Genomic DNA, 20843 nt, shown 5'->3' on the forward strand with positions numbered 1-20843 from the left:
GACCACCTCCCTCCGCAGCCGATGGCCCAGGCCTCACCCTCTTCTCTCACACACCAATCTCCCTACTCCCCACCCACTGTCACCCTCTGCTGTGGGCTGGCAGAAGCCACGCTTGGGAGACTTCTGGCACCTATGGTCTGGCTGCTGACTGCTGTTAGAGAAACCAACAGCAGAGCAGACAGTGACCACAGCTCTCGGGACTTGCAAGACACCTTCCTTCCTTCCTGGAGACTGTCTCTCACTGCCCTCAGGGCTAACTCAGGCCCTCTCAGGACTCTTTGACTTCATCTTCAACTTCCTCCGGTGCTTCTACTCCATTGAAAGAGAAAAATCCCTCAGAGAAACAGTGTGCCGTCACTGAGATGCCTTGTCTTCTCACACGTTTTTGGACTCCCAAGCCTCCTTCTCCTACCTCTCGGCTTCTCTTATTCCACCACAATGTTCAACAATCAACTGTTCTCACAGCTTTTCCGCTACTGTACAGCGGCCTGTGCCCAGGTCCATGACAAAGCGTCTCTTCCCATCTTTGCCTTGATGGTTCTTCAGTACCAACCCCTGCCCACCTTTGGCCATTCCGCTCTCAGTGTGTCTGCAGAGGGCTAGCCACATGCCAGAAATGGTGCAGGTCCATCTTTTCCAAACGTTGGCATTGATCCCCTTCACCCAATAAAGCCACCCTTTCAGGTCCTTAGTGCCGAACTCCTGGTTAGCACCTTGTCCCCAGGGCCAGCTGCTCGGCTCACTGACCTGTCTTCCTTTCCTTGCGGTCACAGGGCCTCTCTTGAAAGCTTTCTTGATCCTCTGACTCCCTGTGGACTGGAGCCTTTGCTCTCTGCCACTGCTGATGCTGAGCCTGTGACGGAGTGATGCCCACAGCCTGATCTGACGGAGCTCTCTGAAGGTGGCCCTGTCCCTTGATCGTCACAGCACCCATCACTGGCAGCCCTCACTGGTACTCGGTGTTGAATATAGAAGATGGGAAACCATGTTTATGCCATCCCAGCGATCCCAGCATTGGTTTTAAGGCTGTGCATAAACTGTCAAGGGCTTGCTGTGTTCAGGGTATCCGTGTCTTCCCTGCATGCACGTCATATTTAATCTTCACAATGACCCTTCCTTTAGACTTAGGACATTACCTCTGGTTACAGATGAGCAAACAGGCACAGAGAGGTCAGATGGCCCTCCCAAGATCACACAGGCAATCAATGGCTGTGTCAGGATCCAAATTCAGGTTCCATCCTATAGCTGGCTCAACAGTGGCTCTCAAATATTGTCATATATGATAATTCCTGAATTTCTGAGAGTGCACTTATTTGGAACAAGGGTCTTAGCAGCATAGAGGTGTGGAAGTATGGAGGAGTCAAGATATTGGATGTGTCTAAAAGTCAGGAGTACCATGACTTACCTGTAGCTGCCAGAGTTCAAGAGAGGCCAGGAATGACGTCTCCTCAGAGCCTGCAGAAGGACCAACTGGGCAACACCCAGATCTCAGACATCTCCCAAGTTCTAGCCAGGGCCATTCTGCTTAGCTTCAAAGATCAATGAGAATGGAAGTGTTCAAGGTGGTATGGCCATAGATGAAGATTTCAGACCCCTGTACTCCAGAACTGTTGGGGAGTCCATTTCTGTTGTTTAAAGCCGGGTGACAATTTGCTATGGTAACCATAGGGACGAATTCAGGCTTCATGGTGAATTGACACCAACCCCATGGTGATTGACAGCCCAGAAGTGAGGGTAAGGAAGTCCCAGGCTATGAATGTGACCTAGTCATTTCCCTTCTATGGGGCTGATTGCTTTGTGATAAAATGAATGCTTAGGACATCCGGTGTCCCCTAACCTTGATATTCCGTAGTCCTCAAGAAAAGCCACGATGGGGCTGGAGAGATGGCTCCGTGGTTAAGACTGCTTGCTGCTCTTCCAGAGGACCTGGGCTAGTTTCCCAGCACCCACATTGGATAGCTCACTTTAACTCCAGCTTCTGGGGATCTGATACCTGCTTCTGACTTTTGGGGGTACCCCTTCTACATATGGCACACTCCAACAGACATATAAATAAAAAAAGTTAAACAAGAGGAAGAGAAAAGCCATGAGCCAAGCCAACAAGGCTCTGTTGGGAATTTTCAAATTTATTCCAACGTGCTATTTTTTTTTTTAAAAATATCTTCAGGCTGAACACTCAGCCCAAGCTGTAATAAAGGCAATTATTATACTTGTAAAAACGTCTCATTCACAGTACAGATGGGATTTACAAGGGTCACACACACCAATACTGAGCGATTTTTTTTCCTTTTGTACAATGGACTCTGTGCTTTAGACCTGTATGGATTTCTTTTTTGTTTGAGTTTTTTTTTGTTTTTGTTTTTCTTTTGCACTGATGAATACCATACCGACAACTGCAAGATACAAGTGTAGAAACTGGAGTTTAAATAAACCACAGGCAAAACTACCCCTCTCCAAGTGCGGTTGCTGTACATATCTACAGTACGAGTTTTGGAATGTATTGCCATTTGGGAACGTGGAAACTCTCTACAGACGATTTCGCGTACGGAATGCATACACCTTTTCGGAAAAACAAAGGCAAAGATTTATCTTACAGAGCGTGAGTATCTTACATTTGCCCACAAGGTTCCCTTTCTTCCCGACCACCACATTTGTAAAATGATCAGTAGTGCCCAAGCGGTTTTCAAATGCCAAGCAGACAGGGACCACAGCACGGAAGCAAATTTGGTGGCACTTTGGGAACTTTCTTAGGTGACACGGCAGAGCAGATGGGTCTCCCAGGATTTCACCTGGAAGTGTCAGCTGGAGCAAGGACTAGAAGGAGACTTCAGCTCAGACATATTCCTTCTTCCTAGTCTGGGCCAGGCGGGAGCGAGCAATGTCTAGAGGAAGCTGGGAGCCAATGCTCTTCAGAGGTTTCCCCACGGAGCAAGGCAGACTCCGTGTCTGGAAAATAGGCGGCTATCCCTGTCAGAACCCCTGGAGGGTCTTGGGGACTGGGAGAAGAGTGTCAGCTACTATGGGGAGTGGGAAGAGGTTGGTAGTCTGATGTGAGACTGCCCCGTAAAGGGCATCTAGTGGTCAGGCCTCAGGGACAGGGGGCCTGGAGCTACCACCCACAGAGGACAGGATTTGACTCAAGACCTCCCCAGCTGTCACAGGTAAGGATCAATGGCCATCTTGTTCTGGTGAGTGTCAGCGGGCCCCACATAGGTGTCTGAACTAGACTGTCATCACTGACAATAGCGTCACAGGCAGGCTGCAAGTCAGAAGTGGCCGGCTGTGGGCAAGGAGCCTGGATTGTATTCTTGGAGAGGTTTTCAAGAGGGAGGAGGTGCCTGCAGGCTGGGGCTGTGTGCTTGGGGGGTGGTGGAAAGAGTTTGAGAGAGTTCAGAGCTGTGTCTGGGAGTGGCATTCATTGCAGCCCTCTGGGCATCTGTGTGGGGTACTAGCCCCCAGGCTAGAGTCTGTGTATTCTCTCCCTGTCACCCACAGGCAAGCCTCCAATTCCTAGCCTTTGTTAGAGCCAATTTCCCTGAGTCAGCTGGGTGCAGTAACTGTGGGGACTCTCCATTGTGTGACCACACACCATGTCAGTCACTAGAATGCCAAGGAAGAGGAAAGAGAGAGGGAGGGTGGGAGAGGAACTCCCAGGAGATTTTGGGTGAGAGTGAATTGGAGAGAGGTGGGTATCTCAAGGTCGGGAGCTAGCCTGCAGTCTGTGGCCAGGAGAGCTTGCCTAGGAAGCCGTCAGGCCTGGGTGGAGATGATGCCCTTTGTCCAACTCCTCACCTCAGCCCTTAGCTAGGGCCGAGGTGCAGAATGGAGGAAGGCTGTGACTTCCAGCTTGGGCTGACCGGAACTCAGGCTTCTACCCTCTTCCTCTTAAAGCGTCTCAGCCTTGGCTTGATAGCTTCTCCCAGGTGTGCAGGAGACTTACAGTGTGCCAAGCATCTGGAGACTGTCAGTCTGATACCCATGACCCCCTGTGGCACAGCACGTAGCACGAGAGGCCCTGCTCTATGGACTCTTACTTTTTAAGTACTGAGTCAGGCAAAGAGGACAAACCAGGTGATTGGCTTTGGCACTGGGCCTGGCTAGCTGATCTGCCCATCCAGCAAGGGCCGGCCACACACACACACACACACACACACACACACACACACACACACACACACACACGGGAACGAATTGGAGGGAGGGAGAGGGGTGGCTCACAGCCTTGTCGTCTCTGTCTCCTCTAACACCTCCAGCAGTTCAACCCTCCCATGAGCCTTCAGCCCTCCCATGAGCCTTCAGCCCTCCCATGAGCCTTCAGCCATACGCCCTGTCTGAAGCCCAGGGATAGGCTTCTGCTTGGAATTCAGTGACAGCAGTATCCAGCATGGCTGGAATATACTTTATGATTTGGGGACAAGGCTGTAGGAGGAGGCCTCCTCGCCACGGTCCCTTTTCTCTGTCTTTTGGAGAAGGTAAAGAAAAATTTGTCAGGCTTTAGAAACAGTAACCATAGCTCCTATGCCACAGAGGACTTTGCCTTTTTTTGTTTGTTTGTACACCAGGTGGTCAAGTCCTATATTTCAACCTGGGATTTAAATTTTTGGTCCTATTACTTTTTTTTGCCTTGGGAACTGAAGAAAAATTCAAATGACTTGGGACAATTCAGAAATCTTCTAAGTCAAGGGAAGAGAGTCTGAAGAGGCTGGAGGAAGAGCCGAACAGCATCTTTGGTTTCTATGTTTGTGTCTGTGTCCTCATATGTAACCCAGTCATGGAGGAAGTGCCATGCTTCATTCCTCGGGAACAGAGGTGAAACAGAATTCAAACCTCAGGCTCAGAACAGGCCTGGACTAGGAATATCCCTAGTCTTGCCATGGCCCCTTCATCCTGCAGGTATTTCTAAACATCAAGAATCCAGCTATGGCCAGGCCCAGGAGGCAGAGACCTACAGGTGTGTGGGAGAAACCTGGGCCCCTGTATTCGTCCTGGGGGGAAAGTGGAGGCGGAAGCGGGAGGTGAGGCCCACAGTCCACACTACGTTCCCCTCAGGCTACTATTCTGTACTGAGATGTTAGCAAAAGGTAACTTTTTGTCCTGATTCTTGCAGAAAATAAAATAAGAAAAGATACTGTTCTTGGCCGGGAAGGATGGGAAGTGGTGGGGTTGGCTCCTGCCTGTGTTGGTGGTGTTCTGCCTTGGGGTTCTGGTCATTCTGCTGACAGACAGGAGTGGCTACTAGCTGGGTGTATACTTGGGAGTCTTCGGCGTGTCTGTAGGAGTGCCTGCCTTTGGATTTATACTTTTCTCCCTCCCATTTTCTTCTTCTCTCCCTCAGTGCAATGTAACGTCTCATGGGCCTTGAGGTGGGGACAGCTGCCAGCATGGAGTGTGGTGGTGGATGGAGGTGAAGAGGCCCCTCCTACAGTCTCGTCCCCAAAGCACAAAGGAGTCACGGCCTCAAGCTCCTCATGGGTGTTTCTTTTTTGTTTTTCTTTTCTGTTTTTTTTTTTAAATGGATGTGTGTGATTTGTGTTGTTTCTTTTGTTTCTTTTCTTTTCAAGCAACAAAAGGTCTAGAAAAAGGCACAGGTAACTGCACATGTGGAACAATATAATAGATGGGTCTGAGCAGGAGCCGCGAGGGCAGACGGACAGAGAAGACGCCCATGGAAGCAAGGGAACTCCAGGAAGTTGGCTGGAAATGTCTGCTGCTGAACACTGGAAGCCAGATAAAGTGGCTGGAGAGGCTAGGTACTTGGGGGGCCTCTGTCTTTGGGCAGGAATTGAGGTGTCCTGGGCTCCCCACTACCTAAGGTCTCAGGGGAGCCTTGACGGGTCCTAGGTTCCCCAGAGAGGTTCCTGCTCCGGGCTGGGAAGTGAGTGGAGGCCTCTGCCAGGCAGTCCGCGGAGCTGCTGCGGTCCAGCGGTGGGAAGCTGGACGCCTTGCGGTTGGCCAGTGTGTGTGGTGACTCCAAGGGAGCACTCCAGGATGATGCTCCCTGGTGGCCCCGGGGCAGCTGTGGGGAGCAGGGGCTGTGTGTGCCCATGGGTTCTGCAGGGGCTTCAGCCCTCTGAGGTGCCCAGTCAGGAGGTCTTCCTGGGCCTCTGCTGGTCCTTTCCTCCTCCAGCTCTGAAGAGAGTGTAAACTTGGAGACCTTGGCCACAGGGGACACCGATGCTGAAGGGCTCTCTGTGGGACTCCACCGGCTGCGCTCCTGGGCTTCTCGGGCCCCTGTTAGGTCACTGCCACCTCCTGAGAAGCCACTGACCCAGGACGCACAGGCCGCTGGTAGCAGGGTGGGGTGGGCTCCTGGCCGGGCCTGTACCATCTGGATTCCACCAATCGGAATGAGGGGGCAGGGGGCGCGGCTCAGGTGCTGGGAGTGCAGAGGCAGGTGACTGAAGAGGTTCTCCTCACTTCGGCTAGGGAGGTGGCCGTGGAAGTCATGAGGGGCAGAGAATGGTCGCGGGGAGAGAGGAACAGGGCCAGCTGAGCAGGATGGACTTCGAGACTCAGTCTTCTGCTGGGGTCAGAAAATAAGACAGAGGAAGGCAAGGGTTACATGCTTGGCGCATGCAGAACCAAGTTCTAGAGTCGCAAAGGGCAGGCGGGTCTGAGATCAGAGTAAAGAGATGAGCGGGGCCAGGATCGGGACTCAGGAGCTTCCCACGGGCAACGTGTTGGTCCCACATCTGCAGGAGGGGGCTCCACCTTCCACTACAGGAACTTTAATAGGATCCCAAAACTATCAAGAAAGATGATTTGGTCAGTGTTCCCCCAGAAGGGGTGCTGTGGGTCACGACTACATGGTGACAGAATGTCAATAGGACAGTGTCAGCACTGGGTGGCGGCAGCCATGGTGGCAGGGTGTTGTGGGATGGACACTGTGAGACATCAGGGTGGGGACAGTGTGGATGATGGACGTCACCAGTGAGGGAGATGTGGTAGGACACAGAGGTGACAGAGGCAGTGCTGCTCTTAGCGACTATGCTGATGGTTTCCCCGGGATGGTGAGGACCGGGAAGTCCTTGAAGGGGGTGGCGGAGAGGACAGTTTTGCTCTACCTTCTGCTCCAGGGACACCGTGGACGGGGAAGGGATGGATGGCTAAAGAATTACACGAGTGTTGACCCCACATCCAAGGCCACACTGCTCACTGGGGCTAGAACCCACAGCCCATAAGCTCCGGAGCCATGTTGGGGGTTTCTGAGGGTGTGTGGAAAGGCAATATTAGCTGGCACAGTGCAGGTCCAAGACATTTGCTACACGGCCTGGATCACTGGGCTGGCTCTGGATGTGACGTGAAGAGGGTATGAACGGGGAGCTCCCAACCCCCAGGAAGGCCATGGTAAAGACTCACCCTTACAGAGGTGCACATTTCAGGGCTTCTGCTGAGAAGTGTGTGAGGTAGAGGCACGGGCTGGAGGAGAGCCTGTGGAACTGGCCCCAAGCCCAGGCTACACTTGCCCACTGAGGGGCTGCAGGGCCCAGCCAGGGCCCACTTCCCTGGCAGCACTGTCTGTGGTGACGACTCAGCCTGACCCAGAGACCATTTCCTGGTGGGTGAATATCTGGGGGCGCCTGTGTCTATGGCACTCTTGGGTCCAGGGGACAGAGGTGCCCAAGGGGGCACTTCTCTTCCTATGGGGTAGGGAGTGAGAGGAGACAGCTCCAGTCTTGGGGACCCACAAAGACGAGGGCCCATGTTCCTTCCTGGGCCCACTTGGGGGCCAGGTGTGCTCGTGACTGAGGCCTGCGCTTCTTGGGTCGGTGACCATCGCTGGGGAGATGAGTCATTTTTGCTGAGTGAATGTTTGCGAGTAAGTGAGGGGCGGCTGCCTGCTTCTTTACTTGGGGACCATGGCCTCCTAGGGGACATAGCCTTGGAACTCAGAGCTGAGCTCGTGTCGGTCTCCACTGGGGCCGGTCCCAGCCGGAGAAGGTCTGGGGTACCCCGGCTAGGTGCGGAACAACTGCTGGCTGTCAAGTGTGCGGCTTCTGAGATGGAGCTGCCTTGCTGGACCTCGTCGGAAGTGGTAACTGGAGGCTGAGGGCCCTGAATGGGTGAGGAGTCCTCCTGTAGTGTGGTTGGCAGGCAGGGTGGAGCTGCCTCTGAGGAGGGCCTGGACAGCTCATCCTGGCTCTCGTCCTCTTCCTCTTCCTCCTCTTCATCCAGGTCTGAGTCGGAGTCCGAATCCTCCAGGTCTGAAAACTGGTGTTCCTCCACAGCCTCGGAGCCCTCCTGCCCCTCGGAGTCCTGGAAGAGGTCATCACTGGTTCCTGAGGGGAGAACCGGGGGACTCAAGATTACAGCTGCTTCACGTTAAGTCCATTTTCACCGCCTGCCAACTAGGCATAGTGCCACATGGCAGACGACCAAGTGACAGAGAAGACAGAAGGATACTCTGTAAATAATAGCGCACAGTGACCTCACACCTCAACGTGCAAGCTCAGTTCTGAAGCTTTACGTAGATTTGTGCAGTTCACCAAAGAATCCTGGGATCGCTGGGGAGGTCGTTCTATTCTTACCTTCGTGTTGTGGATAAGGAAACTGAGTAAGGTGATTAAGTAAGGTAGAAGCAGGGCCGGAATGCCACTGGAGCAAACAAGACTGTCCGCTCTCTTGTTTCTCAGCGCAGGTTCCACCACGAGCCAGCTATAAGGCTGTGACCTAGTCTCTTTTGTCAAATGAATTCAGGCCTGGCGCATAGCAAGGGCCCAAATTATTATAGTCCACTATGACCCCATTAATGATGGCATCTGTCATTCTGGAATAGGGCATGCTGGCTGGACTGAAAGACAGCCACAATCAGTTAAATTAGCAAACTAGATGCCAGTATGACCAGGCCGACCTACACAGCAGCTTTGGGCAAATGGCAGAGTTTGGCCTCTGTGGGTAGCTGGACTAGGCAGGCCTCAGTCTACAGGGCAGGACTCACTCCTGCCATTTCTGCCCCGTGGACCATGTTGAATGCTAGCTTCAGGGTCTTGTCTCTTATGGGGCCATGGCTTCCATCAACTGGGTTGAAGTCACTACTCATAATCTAGGTGGAGATATCTCTGGAACGGGCAGCCCTCTGCACTCTGAGAGGTTACTTGGAGAGTTTAGGTTCTGTTGGCCTCTCACTAGACTGCTGTGACATGCTGGTGACAGGAGGACTACTAATGTGTCCACTAGCCCCACCAGTCACACACACCATACTGCTTCTCCTTCTGTCCAGAGAAGGTAGACCCAGAACCCTGTGGCACTGGCCTTGCCTCTCCACCATGCTCACAGAGGGGCAGCTTCAGTGCACTAGTACCTCAGGGGTCAGGTACCAAAGTGGATGATGCGAACATTCATTAGGACAGAGGCAAAAAAAACCCTGTGGGTTGAGGAGGAGCTTCCAGGCAAAGGGAGGGCCATGAGGCTGAGGGCAGAGTTTTGGGCAACCAGAAGCTAAAAGATGAGGCTTTGAACGGAATGGGAGGAGACGCAGTAGATAGGGGGTGAGAGACAAAGCCTCTCACTGGCTCTGGGTCCTTATTTCCCTGATCTAGGACTATGGCAGGAGCCCTGACTGCAGTCCTAAGATTTTACCCTCACTCATACACTGTGAGCCCCAAGCACCGAGAAGGTCGTAGCCTGCCCTACAGTTATCCAGGTATCTCCTGCTGGGTCAGAACTAGTGTTCACTGCTTGTGTTATTACACTATAGTTCAAAATGACTGTATGCTTCGAGAAGCAGATGTGGCCTGGGTTTGAATCCTTGCCCCACCATCTTGCTGGGTGACCGTGGCTAGTGTATGCCCCTTTGTGCTCAGCTTTTCCACTAGTACAGTGGACAGGGTCATCTGCTTCTTCCATAGCATAGGCAGGTGGCACTGTTAGCATTGGTGGATGAAAGCTGAAGCAGCGTCCTGACTGGGGATGGAGTCAGGGCCAGCATCTCCTGATATCCATTAGGATGGCCCCAAAAGCCTTCCTAGACTAAGGAGGAAGTGGAGGCCCAAGGGTATGATGCCCTTTTCTGAGTTGTGCACCAATAGTGGAAGCCCTCTCCAGGACACACTACTTCAGAAACTTCGCATCCAGGTTCCTGCAGGCATCTAAGGGACTCCCCTGCCTGCTCAGCACCTCCCCTTCCTGATGCTCCACATGGGCTTTTGCCACTGTTGGAATCAAGGTTCCTTGGAAGGCACAGCACAGAGCCTATGGCTGGGTGCAGTTTCTAAGACTGGCCACATGGTGGCAGTGGCTTACAATCTTCTCCCCACCAGTGCTTTCCAAGTTTTTTCTTATTACCGTGTGCTGTGTGTGTTTGTGTGGTGTGTGTGTGTGTGTGTGTGTGTGTGTGTGTGTGTGTTTGGGATGTACCAGTTTCTAGCGCCCATCCCTGGGTCTGCCTTGGCGCAGGAAGTAAAAACTCTATCCTTTTAGTCTCTTAGGTTACAAAGCTTAGAGTCTCCCTGGGTCCATTTCCCCTCACCTCCTCTTTCCTCTATGATGTAGCAGCAAGATCTATGGGCTCAGTTTCTGCTGGCTTCTGGAATGAGACCAGTTCCTGCTGCACTGTGCTCACTCAGCCTGTGCTCATGTACCTGGCCTGGATCACACCCCTGCACCCAGCTGGAGGTGTCAGAGGGCATCTGCGCGGGGCCCCCGTCTCTCACGGACGGTAGCTAAGTTGGCTCTCTGACCTTCGTGGCCCTAGTGCTGGACTTCCCTTTTATTTTTCTTGAAATGGGGCAAATCAAGCGTCTACTGTAAGTTACAGGGACTTAGAGGGGACACCATCTGTAGCCTGCTGTGCACTGTGACAAGCATGGGGGCTGTGCTAGGTATAGTTCGTGAAGACAGCGCTTTGAGCTTTTGTTCTAAACACTGATTTATTCAATGTTAAAGAAAACCTGATTTAAATCTTGTTATATTGTCCCCCCCAAAGCACGACTCGCCTTTCTTCCCTTCCCATCCCCTTCTCTATCTTCCTCTTCTCTCCCGCTCCACTCACCTCCTGTTACCCTAAGTCCTGATCCTGATTAAGTTAAGGTTTGTCACTTCTGGAGGCCCTGCTCATCCATCTGCACACTCCTCTGGACTCCCTCCTTTACGCCCCCCCCCCCCCCACCGAGTCTGCTATCACTGCCTCTAGTTTGCCTCTGCTGCTGGAGGGCAGTAGTCAGGTTGGAGTGATGGGGCAGGGCAGGGGTGGGAAGGGACAGGCCTATGCGATCCGGCTTTGCCGTTCTCAGGGACATGTCCAGCTCCACAGGCCCATGTGTTAAGCTCACGGCAGAAGAGGCACGAGGGTGAGTATGTGGCTTCCTGCTAAGTGCCTGCAGAGCCCTCCAGGTTCTGCAAAGACAGCTCAGGGCATGTGTCTAGAAAGTGCCTGTCGTACAGTGGGCACCCAGTGCTGCCTGTAGCCACTCATGCGCTCACATTCAGTAAGCACTGCCTGAGCTCCCAGAGGTGCTGGCATTCTACCGGAACACCGGCTTATACCCAAGTGCACAGTAGCTGGCCGTGTGGCGCTGGGGAGCATTTTATGAATTTAACATTTGCTTCCCAGTTGTTCAGCAAACTAGAGGGAAGGGTACAGAAGGGAGGGAGAGGAAGGGGGAACAGTAGTGGAAATGAGGGTAGCTGGAAAGGGGGAAAGGCCAGGGGCTGGGGGAAGGGGCGAGTCGGAAAATGGAGAGGGGCGAGGGAGAACGGAGGTCGGTATGGTACCTTCTTCGGCTCCCAGCTCCTCCAGCACCCCCGTCTCTTGGCACTTTTTGCTGTGGGCTTTCGACTTCATGTGCTTAGTCAGATTCCCTGGAAAGAAACAAGGACAGACTCAGGCCTGGTGGCAGGGAGAGGGCAGAGAGGGCTGGGCGCACGGAGGTGACCCACAGCTGCCAGGCCACAGCCCCGCAGAACAGTTTCAGGGGCTGGGCAGGGGCCAAGGCACCCTGTGCTCCAGTGTCCAGGCCAGACTCTGCAGCCAGAACCCCTGCTGAAGGTAAAACACCGGGCTGGAGAGGGGAGGCCACGCGGCTGGGAGGGGACAGGGTCGACTGAGAACCCAGGATGCCGGTTAAAACACAAGCAAAGGAGAAATGAAAAGACTGCCTTCTCTTCTCTTCTGCTTCTGTCTTAAGTGTGGACCCAGACGCTGGTGGCACACTCAGATGAGATAATTTGCAATCCTATTTATTATTTATTTAATGAATGTGCATTGGTGTTTTGCCTGTATATACTCTGTGGGAGGTTATCGAATCCCCTAGAACTAGAGTTACAGACAGTTGTGAGCTACCATGTGGGTAATGGGAATTGAACCTGAGTCCTCTGGAAAAGCAGGCAGTGCTCTTATCTGCTGAGCCATCGCTCCAGTCCTGCTAATTTGCAATCTTAAATGCTGAGGTAACATGGGGTTCTTACGACTAACTCGGTAGATGGGGACTGAGAAGTCCTGGCTGAGTATACTTCTAGGTCACCCATAAGGCCAAACCTTAGGGTCTAGGCAGAGGAACCATGGTGTGGTTATTTATAGGAACGGTGAGGTATGCAGGCAAGGGACGTGGATGTCACAGGCTCTGGGACCCGGGCTTAGGTTTTCTTGGGGCAGGGCACAGTGCAGAGAGAGGACCAGCATTCTTTGGGATCAGGCTGGCCTAGGCTCTACGAAGCCCTGAGATGCTGCCCCAAGGTGTAAACCTAGCCTCACAGGCTGAGGAGCCAGAGCTGCAGCTCCTGGGGCCTGGGCAACAGCAACAGCGACAGCAACAGTGTGCACACACATCACAGGCTGCAGCGTGATGGGCTTCGTGGACAGCGGGTTCTGGGAGGAGAGGCCAAGCTACCTGCCCTGTCTCCAGAGAACACAGACAGACACAACATGAAGTTCCTTTGGTTGTGCCCCGAGGGTTGCTGTATTTCCACACGGCTGATCACATGTCAGCAGCTACTGAGTCGGACACAGTGTCTCCCAGGCCTTCAATGGCCAACTTTGAATGGATGGATGGAAAGGGGGTGGAATAGGAAGATGGAGTCTCTAGAAATGAGTGCACAGAGGAACTAGGGGGTGGCTGAATGAGTGGCTGACTAGAGGAACATGGGAGAAAAGGAGAGCAGCATGATGACTGATGCATGGGACACTGGGTGGACAGATGAGCAGATGACAGACAGACGGAGCACATGAGTGTTCTGGAGAAACAGAAATGGAAGACCGGGCAGAAGCTGGTCAGTAAAGAGATAGGAGGATGGACGGCCACATGAACAGAGGAACGGTGTCCACACATGGGAAGGTATGGGAGGCCAGACAGGAGGACAGAGGGAGAGCGGGCAGCTGAATGGAGAAGGGAGGACAAGACAATCTGTGAGAGGGGACAAGAATAGGGACACTGTCAGATGAGTAGACAGTGGGGGCTGATAGGTGGACAGACGGGTGAACATGGGGAGAGCTCCTAGCTGAGCAAAGCGTCATCATCTCTCAGAAGGGTCAGGTCTTACTGGTGGGGAAACATAGTGAGGTTGGGGGACTGTGGTGGCCGGGACTAGAGAGGAGCTAGCTCCCTCCCCACTCATCATTCCCAGGTCTGCCCTGCCTGGCGTGGGCCTTCCCCCTCATCTAGACAGAAACGTCCCCATTCGGTTTCATGCCCTTCATGCTCACTGTCTGAGTAGAGCAGGAAGGAGGTAAGACAGGGCAGCTTTGGACTAGAGACTCCAACTGTCCCTCCTAGGTCACAGAGGCCACGAGCACTGCTCACACTGGTGTTGTTTGTGAAGTTTAGATTACTATTCAACCACGCTAGACACATAGAGTAGTGTTCATAGTCTCCTGGCAAAGGCAGCCCAGCAGCAAAGTGGTGGATGGAACTTCACAGACCACGTCTCTCAACCCCATCAAGCCCACTCCCTCAGTTTCTGACCTAACTCTGGGCTCAGGTGCTGATGACGTCACTGGGCAAGATTCCTGGCTGTCCTGGTGCTGGCAGGGCTCCTGTAGACCAGAGCAGCGAAGCGATTGGCCTAGAGCCACAGTATCGGCTAGTGTCAAGCCCTGGCTAGGCTCAGGGCTCAGAACTCTCTCATCTGGCTGGCCTTGCAGTGCAAGAATGGATCTAGGTGGTTTTGTAGTGTGTGGCCTGGTTGGAGGGTAGGGTGGGTCTGGGCTCTGTACTGCTAGCTATGTGCTTTTGAGTAAGGCTTTTCAGTGTTCCTCACCTTGTGGGGCCCCAGTTTCTGTAGCTGTAAAGTGGGAACACTGGGAAGATCGTTGGACAAAGCATGTGGGAGTGGAGTATGGCTGGCACAGAGCAGAATCACCTCCCATGACCATCTTTTTAATTTAATGTTAGGCCTGGGATGCAGCTCAGGGCCTTGCGAATGATAGGCAGTCACTCTACCGGCGAGCTCTGTCTCTGGCTTGGACTCTGCTAAGCACTGCGCTGGATGAGGAGGGGCTGGTGATCACAGGATGCTCTGGCCCTTCAGTAGGGACCTTAGAGGCTCTCAGAAGAGGTGGGAGGGAGCCCACACTCGAGGCCCATTCTTCCTCTGTCAACATCCTGGAGAAGCTGTAAAGAGGAGGCTTGCCCACTCCCCTAAGGTTTTTCCCATCAACCCAGGCCCCATGAACAGCCCAGCATAGCATCTGGGAGTGGAGGATGGGCAAGTGGCAGGAGAGCAGGATGTCTGGAAGAGGAGCTGATGCCAGCAAGAGCAGAAGGCAATCACCTTGTCCCCTGGGCCGAGCAAGGGCCTGCCCACAGCTGTTGTTTCTGTCCCCTAGGCAATCGGTGCCAGGGCCTGTCCAAGGCTCAGCCACCCTGTGGCCTCTAGGAAGAACCTCAACAGAGGAAAGGGGTCCTCCTAGGGCCAGCCTGCTACTTCCTCCTGCCCCACCCACCGAGACCCTCCCCAAGTAGCTACCAGAGGCCAAACTGCCACCTCAGTGTGTGACAGACACAAAGACAAGACACAAACAGGCAGACAGAGACAGACAGGAAGGGTCTCCTGGCTGAGACACATCCAGATGATGCAGACAAGGTGTGAGGTCTGCCAGGCCCAGCCTCAGCACCCATGTATCCTGGCTGGTGCCATACCTCAAGAGCAAGACCTGACTAGGAGGCAGACAGACATCTTAGAGGAGAGGAGGGCTCATATTATCAGAACTGACGGTCAATAGGGCTTTTGAGACATGGCTCCAGGGAAAGCTGTGGAACCTGCTTCCTGCCCTCGCTGCGTATCTACGGGGACTTCTCGCTAGTCTCATCTACTGTCACCACTGCCCGTCTGTGCTGGGCGTGAAGTATGAGACCCATGTTTCAGATTCACCTCTCCTGTCCCCGGCTTCACCCCCCCCCCCGGGGAGGGGGGGGAGAGCTTGGTTTGCTCTTGATCACCGGCCAAGAACAAAGACCAGACTCCCTGAGGGAGAGTCTCTGTACCTCAGGCTCTGCCCTCAGGACCTTCGGGATCTCTGGGGTGGCTCAGAGACAGACCCCTGGAAAGTTCCCAGAGGTCAAACTATAGGTGACTAGGTATGGCTTCCAAGGAAGGTACCTCCTGGAGAGTGGAGGTTCCCTAAGGGCTCAAGTCATTTTCAGAGCTTCCAGAACGAGTGAGATCAAGGCATTAAATGGGAGCTACTCAGGGGACTGGGGTGCATGGTGGGCAGCCCAGGGGAGGTTTCCTCGGGTTTCTCCATGCTGAGGACAGAGTATTGCAATTTCTTAGCCATGCCTGGAAAAGGAACAGCATTCGTCGGCCACTTAAAGGTTGCCTCAATCCGATGGAGGGAGGAGGATGAGGGCATTTTGTGTCCTTGGGATGGGGGCTGCAGCATCTGTGATCTCTTCTGGCCCAGTCAAGAAGGTCTCCACTTTCAAAGTTAAAGGCTTTCTTGTGTAAGCTGTCAGTCAGCGATTCCCATCTCTCTTCCAGAAAACCTCAGAAGTGGGACTGGAGGTGTGGGACAGAGAACCACACACTCTTAAGATGGGATGCTTTGTGTCTGGTAGGGCTCCTGTCTAATTATTCTCTAAGCACCTTTTGAGACATTCTTTCTGAGATGCTAAGAAAGAGAACCCAGAAAAGGAAGTGGAAGGGTGAGCATCTTTGTCCAACTCTAAACCTCCGTGGGAAACTGTGAGCTCAGTTCAAAGATGGTAATAGGAAGATGGAGGAGTGCAGAGTCCGTTAACGGTTAAGAAATGCGAAGTGGAACATGCCGGAAAGAAGTCCACTGAGCCAGGGAATACGACAAGTAACACCTGACCCCGGATGGCAAGAGTAGAAGGCAGCCAGAAGCTGGAGGGCTCAGCTCCCTCCTATCCACAGTTGCTGCTCTGCCTCTTGTGTTCCAGAAGAAAAAAAACAAGCGCAAAGGCAAAGCCTGCCTTGAGTTCTGTCTCTGGAGCCTTCTGTGGCTCCTCTCCTAATTAACTCAGAAGACAAGACAGGGTCCTCACGTCCAGACACAGGAATCTGCTAAGTGCAAGAGGCAAAACCCACCAAGGGTGCTGAGCACCCCAGCTTTCTTGCAAGGCTCACTGTCTTTCTCTGCGAGCAAGCTATAGGGTTTCCCAGAAAGGCTTGTGTCCCATCTAAGAACCTCATGAACCATGCTTGTCCTATCAGGGCCTGGGGACTGCAGCGGGCCCAGGCCACTATTGCCCATCACAGCTCTCTGAGATGCATGCCCTCAACAACCAGTCCTCACAGGTGAGGGCCAGACCCTGTCCTGACTCTGATGCGCGGTGTGGCTGGAAGCTGATCAGGATGGGGGGTGAGGGTAGGTTGTAGCACAGGCCCTGTGCTGAATGCTGCAGAGAAGTCAGGTGGATCAGAGGATGCTACGTGTGGTGAGAAGTGGAGGAAGGTGGACATGCATGTATGTTGCGTGGCTCCAAGTGGAATGGATCTCCGATGCAAGAGTGACTGTGACAAGGACGCATGCCAGAGGTCATCAGATCCATGGAAGGCATGCAAAGGAAGGGTGATGGTCTGTAGGAAACCACCAAGCGTGGGCTGGATGCTGCAGAGGATGGGTGGGAGCTTGTGTGACTGTGGCAGCGGTGGGCATCGCTGACCAGACTGGAGTCACTGCTCTGCCATGGGTACCAAGTGGAGTGGGAGTTCAGAATGTGGGGGTACTCCAGGCCCCTAGGCAGAGGGCTCTGTGCTGGGGCTCCCCCAAGGGGGATCCCTGCCACGGGCAGGGCGGTGCCCAGCTGACTGTCTCTTACCTTTGGTTTTAAAAGCAAAGTGACAGCGCTTGCACACATAAGGTCGGACGTCAGTGTGGGTGCGGATGTGTTTCTTCAGCATGCTGGGCTTCTTGCAGCGAATTCCACATTCCTCACAAACATATTTCCCTCGGCCGCGGCCTCGCACATATATATACTCTTCATTTGATTTGTACCTGTGAGCAACAGGTGTCATGTAAAGGAAAAAAAAAAAAAAAAACCAAAAGAAGGCGAAGAGGCAGAGTGGCACCTCAGAAGATGAGCGTGCTCCCTAGCTGCATCCGGCCAGCTCTAGACACCGGGAGAGGAGGATGAGGAATAGAGGACTACAGAGCTGAAAGGGCCTCAGTTGCCCTGAGCATCCACCAGGGACCCCTGCAGCCCGGTGTCAGATAGGTAGGATGGTGTCTTTCCTTTCCCTAGAGCCGCAGGCGCCAATTTTTCCTGGCAAGAAATGAAAGGATGCTGAAGTTGCAAATTCCCTGCTGGCTGCCTCCCCACAGCGGGCTGCTGCCATAGCTCCCCCACAGAGAACAGCCACTGGAGGCCACCAGCGTCACCCAGAGAGGAAACCTCAGATCATACCGGCCACTGCTATTCATCAAACCCTTCTCCTAAATTAAGTCACCATTGCCTCACAAGGAAGAGCTAAACAGGTTCAGAGAGGGCAAGACACCCACCGGAGCGAGCACCCAGTCAGAAAGGGCTGGCCAGAATCTAACATTCCCACACCAAGCTGCCCGTTTCCCGCAAGGGGCAGCAAAGGAGAAGGCAGCTGATCAGGAAGCCACCCAGACACTTCTGTGAGGGAGGCACAGGGGTCACCACCGTTTTCCTGGGTGCAGACTGTGGCCAGAGCCCCTGAGTTCTCTTACGCAATTCCATTTTGGCTAAGCTGCAAGCTGCATGGGACCTAGGTTATTCCCAGCAAGTCAGGGTGGTCACCAGCTCTCAGCCTCTTGAGCGAGCAGCCCACTCACTCAGGCTGCAGATGCCCAGACCCCGAGTCAAAATGCTATTTCCGCACTGAGAAAGAAGCCCACAAGTGCCACAGAGACAGCCAGGGGGCCAGCTTTGTGGTCTAAAGCTATCTGTGTTCAGAAGTCCGGGTGAGGCCGAGAAGCTGGGAGGAATAGCAGGAGGGGCAGTTCTGGAAGACCCAAGAATTTAGGTCCTGACTCAAGTCATGGACCACTACAAGACACTTGGCAGGAGGGGACACGTCTCCTCGGTGGCCTCAACAAGAACTGCTCATCATCTGTTCTCCCTAGAGAGGGGCAGGCGGACGCAGAGAGATGACAGCAACGAGGATCCCACACTGCTCAACTGGTGCCTCAGGGCTGAGAGATGTGACAGAGTGGGCTCAGGAGAGGGCCAATTAATAGGGAGCTACAGGCGGCAGTGGAGACTCGCCCCACACTCCATACCCACACACCCACAGCACACTCACACCTCACACCCAACCACACTCCTCACAGCCACACTCACACCTCACACCCACAACCACACTCACACCTCACACCCACAGCCACTAGCCTCACACACACAACCACACTCCTCACAGCCACACTCACCTCACACACACACAACCACACTCCTCACAGCCACACTCACACCTCACACACACAACCACACTCCTCACAGCCACACTCACCTCACACACACAACCACACTCCTCACAGCCACACTCACCTCACACACACAACCACACTCCTCACAGCCAGAATCACACTCTGCTCACCCTCAGTCACATTCACAACTTCATACCACAATCACACATCCCAAATACTGATACTCACTCACTGTTACACATCCCCCACCCTCAGTCAGACCCTCACACAACAGTCACACAGCCCCCACCTTCAGTCACGCTCACACCCTCATCCCCACAATCACCCTGTTCAAGAACACCCACCCCTCCCCTCTTGCACTCATCACACTCCACATGTATATCCTGTGTTCAAGAGGAAAGACAGCAGGCCTTGCGGGCAGCGAAGAAGAACGCGAGAGCACCCTATGCACAGTGCGGGACTCGGCCTTCACGCTCATGAGTCCCTTGTATCCCTGGGACCCTATCTTCAGAGGCATCAAGTTGAGACCTTTCCCAGTGGTGAGGATGGCTTTGTGCTGGAGGCTGTCACCTGCCACCAACCTCCAGCTGGCTCATCTCAGTGGCTCCGCGACACTCGCTCACCTCCTAGCACCCTTCCATGTCACACAGCTGCTTCCCACACAGCCCTACAGCCATTGTGGCCCCCTCTTATGTGGAATTTATTCTGCTCATGGAAGCTCAGAAGCGGTTCTAAGTGTCCGTCCATCTCGACCCCTTCCTTCACATCACACTGAAGACCACAGTCTTCCTAGAGAGAGGTTTTCAAAGGGGATCCTTACACCATTAGGATAAGGTCTGGTCCTGGACCATAGAAGTTGGGCGCCATCTGCTGGGCAGCACGCAGGAAGAGCCAGGGCTAGGAGTGGTGGGGAGGATGGTGAGAGGCAGAAAGGAGGATTCTCAGACAAAGGAAGAGAGGTTAAAAGGTGTGGGAGTTAGCAAGAAGAAAGGAAACCAGACAGGTGGTACAGGCTGCACCACGACTGACCTGTCGAGAGAGTCCAGACTTGCTTGAAGTTACAGAGAAATGAAATCTCAACAAGAGGCAAACATCCCGTGCTGTGGGAACAGTTTAGACCAGGGAGGCACTTGGACAGGAGATAGGGCGGGGTATCCCTGGTACAGACTCTACAGTCCTTGGCGGCTGTCTATGTAGAGGAGGGGTCAGAATGAGGCATAAAAAGATACCTTAAATTTCCACTTGCCTTGTTCTTGGGACAATTCACAAGCTGGGAGTGCAGCAATGAAGGCCTTTGTACTTATTTGTTTTTGAGACAGGTTTTCACTATACTTGTACTTGTTTCAGAATAAGTCCTGGCTGTCCTGGAACTCTCTCTGTAGACCAGGCTGGCCTCAGACTCATAGATCTGCCTGCCTTTTCTTCCTGAGTGCTGGGATTAAAGGTGTATATCATCACTGCCCAGCAGAGGGCCTTCCTTTTAACAAGATATGGGTAAGAAAGATACACAGAAATACCTAGCACACAGCTGGGACCTACAGATGTAGAATTCTGTGGATCTGTGAAGAGTAGCGTGGCCAGGCAGAAGAATGGGAAGCCACTCAAGAATGCTGCTGTGGAAGAGGCCCGGGGGGCCCAGGGGAAGAGTGTGCAGAAAAAAAATGCTATCTTAACCTGCCTCAAGCAGAGCAAGGCCAGAGCCAAGAGGACAGAGGACAGGCCTGTGTTTCGGAAAGGAGCAGGGAGGGTCTGAGGCTGGTTGCTGAGGGATTTGGAAGAGGCAACCCTGGTTGAACACAGAGACCCCAAGATTTGCCAGATCTTTGAAGGCTGAGACGACGGCTTTGTGGAACTACAGTCTGTCAATGTGGGCTGGTCTTTCCTCTGCCTGAGCCCAGCATCCACCCTGTCGGGGTCAGGTACTTCCTATCAGTCGTCACCCATGTTCATTAGAGCATCCCAGGGTCTAGCACGGTACCAGGTGCTCAGCAAGGGCTCAGTGCAGGCTCACAAGTTACAGGTCAGAACAGTAGCCAGGGCCTTGGTCAAGTAT

General features: G+C 53.4%; 1 protein-coding gene across 1 annotated transcript in view; it reads right to left on the reverse strand.

Moving 5' to 3' along the window:
• Positions 1–5593: 5593 nt before the first annotated feature.
• The window catches only part of Hivep3 (HIVEP zinc finger 3), a 409800-nt gene continuing 394550 nt past the window's right edge, over positions 5594–20843 (reverse strand). The window contains exons 7-10 of the mRNA XM_038333975.1: positions 17220–17395; positions 11713–11799; positions 7360–8279; positions 5594–6520 (exon numbers count right to left, since the gene is read on the reverse strand). Coding sequence (XP_038189903.1) covers positions 5747–6520; positions 7360–8279; positions 11713–11799; positions 17220–17395 — 1957 coding nt within the window. The 3' untranslated portion in view covers positions 5594–5746. The remainder of the gene's footprint in view (positions 6521–7359; positions 8280–11712; positions 11800–17219; positions 17396–20843) is intronic.

Source organism: Arvicola amphibius, chromosome 6, assembly GCF_903992535.2.
Source record: "Arvicola amphibius chromosome 6, mArvAmp1.2, whole genome shotgun sequence".
Lineage (NCBI taxonomy): Eukaryota > Metazoa > Chordata > Mammalia > Rodentia > Cricetidae > Arvicola > Arvicola amphibius.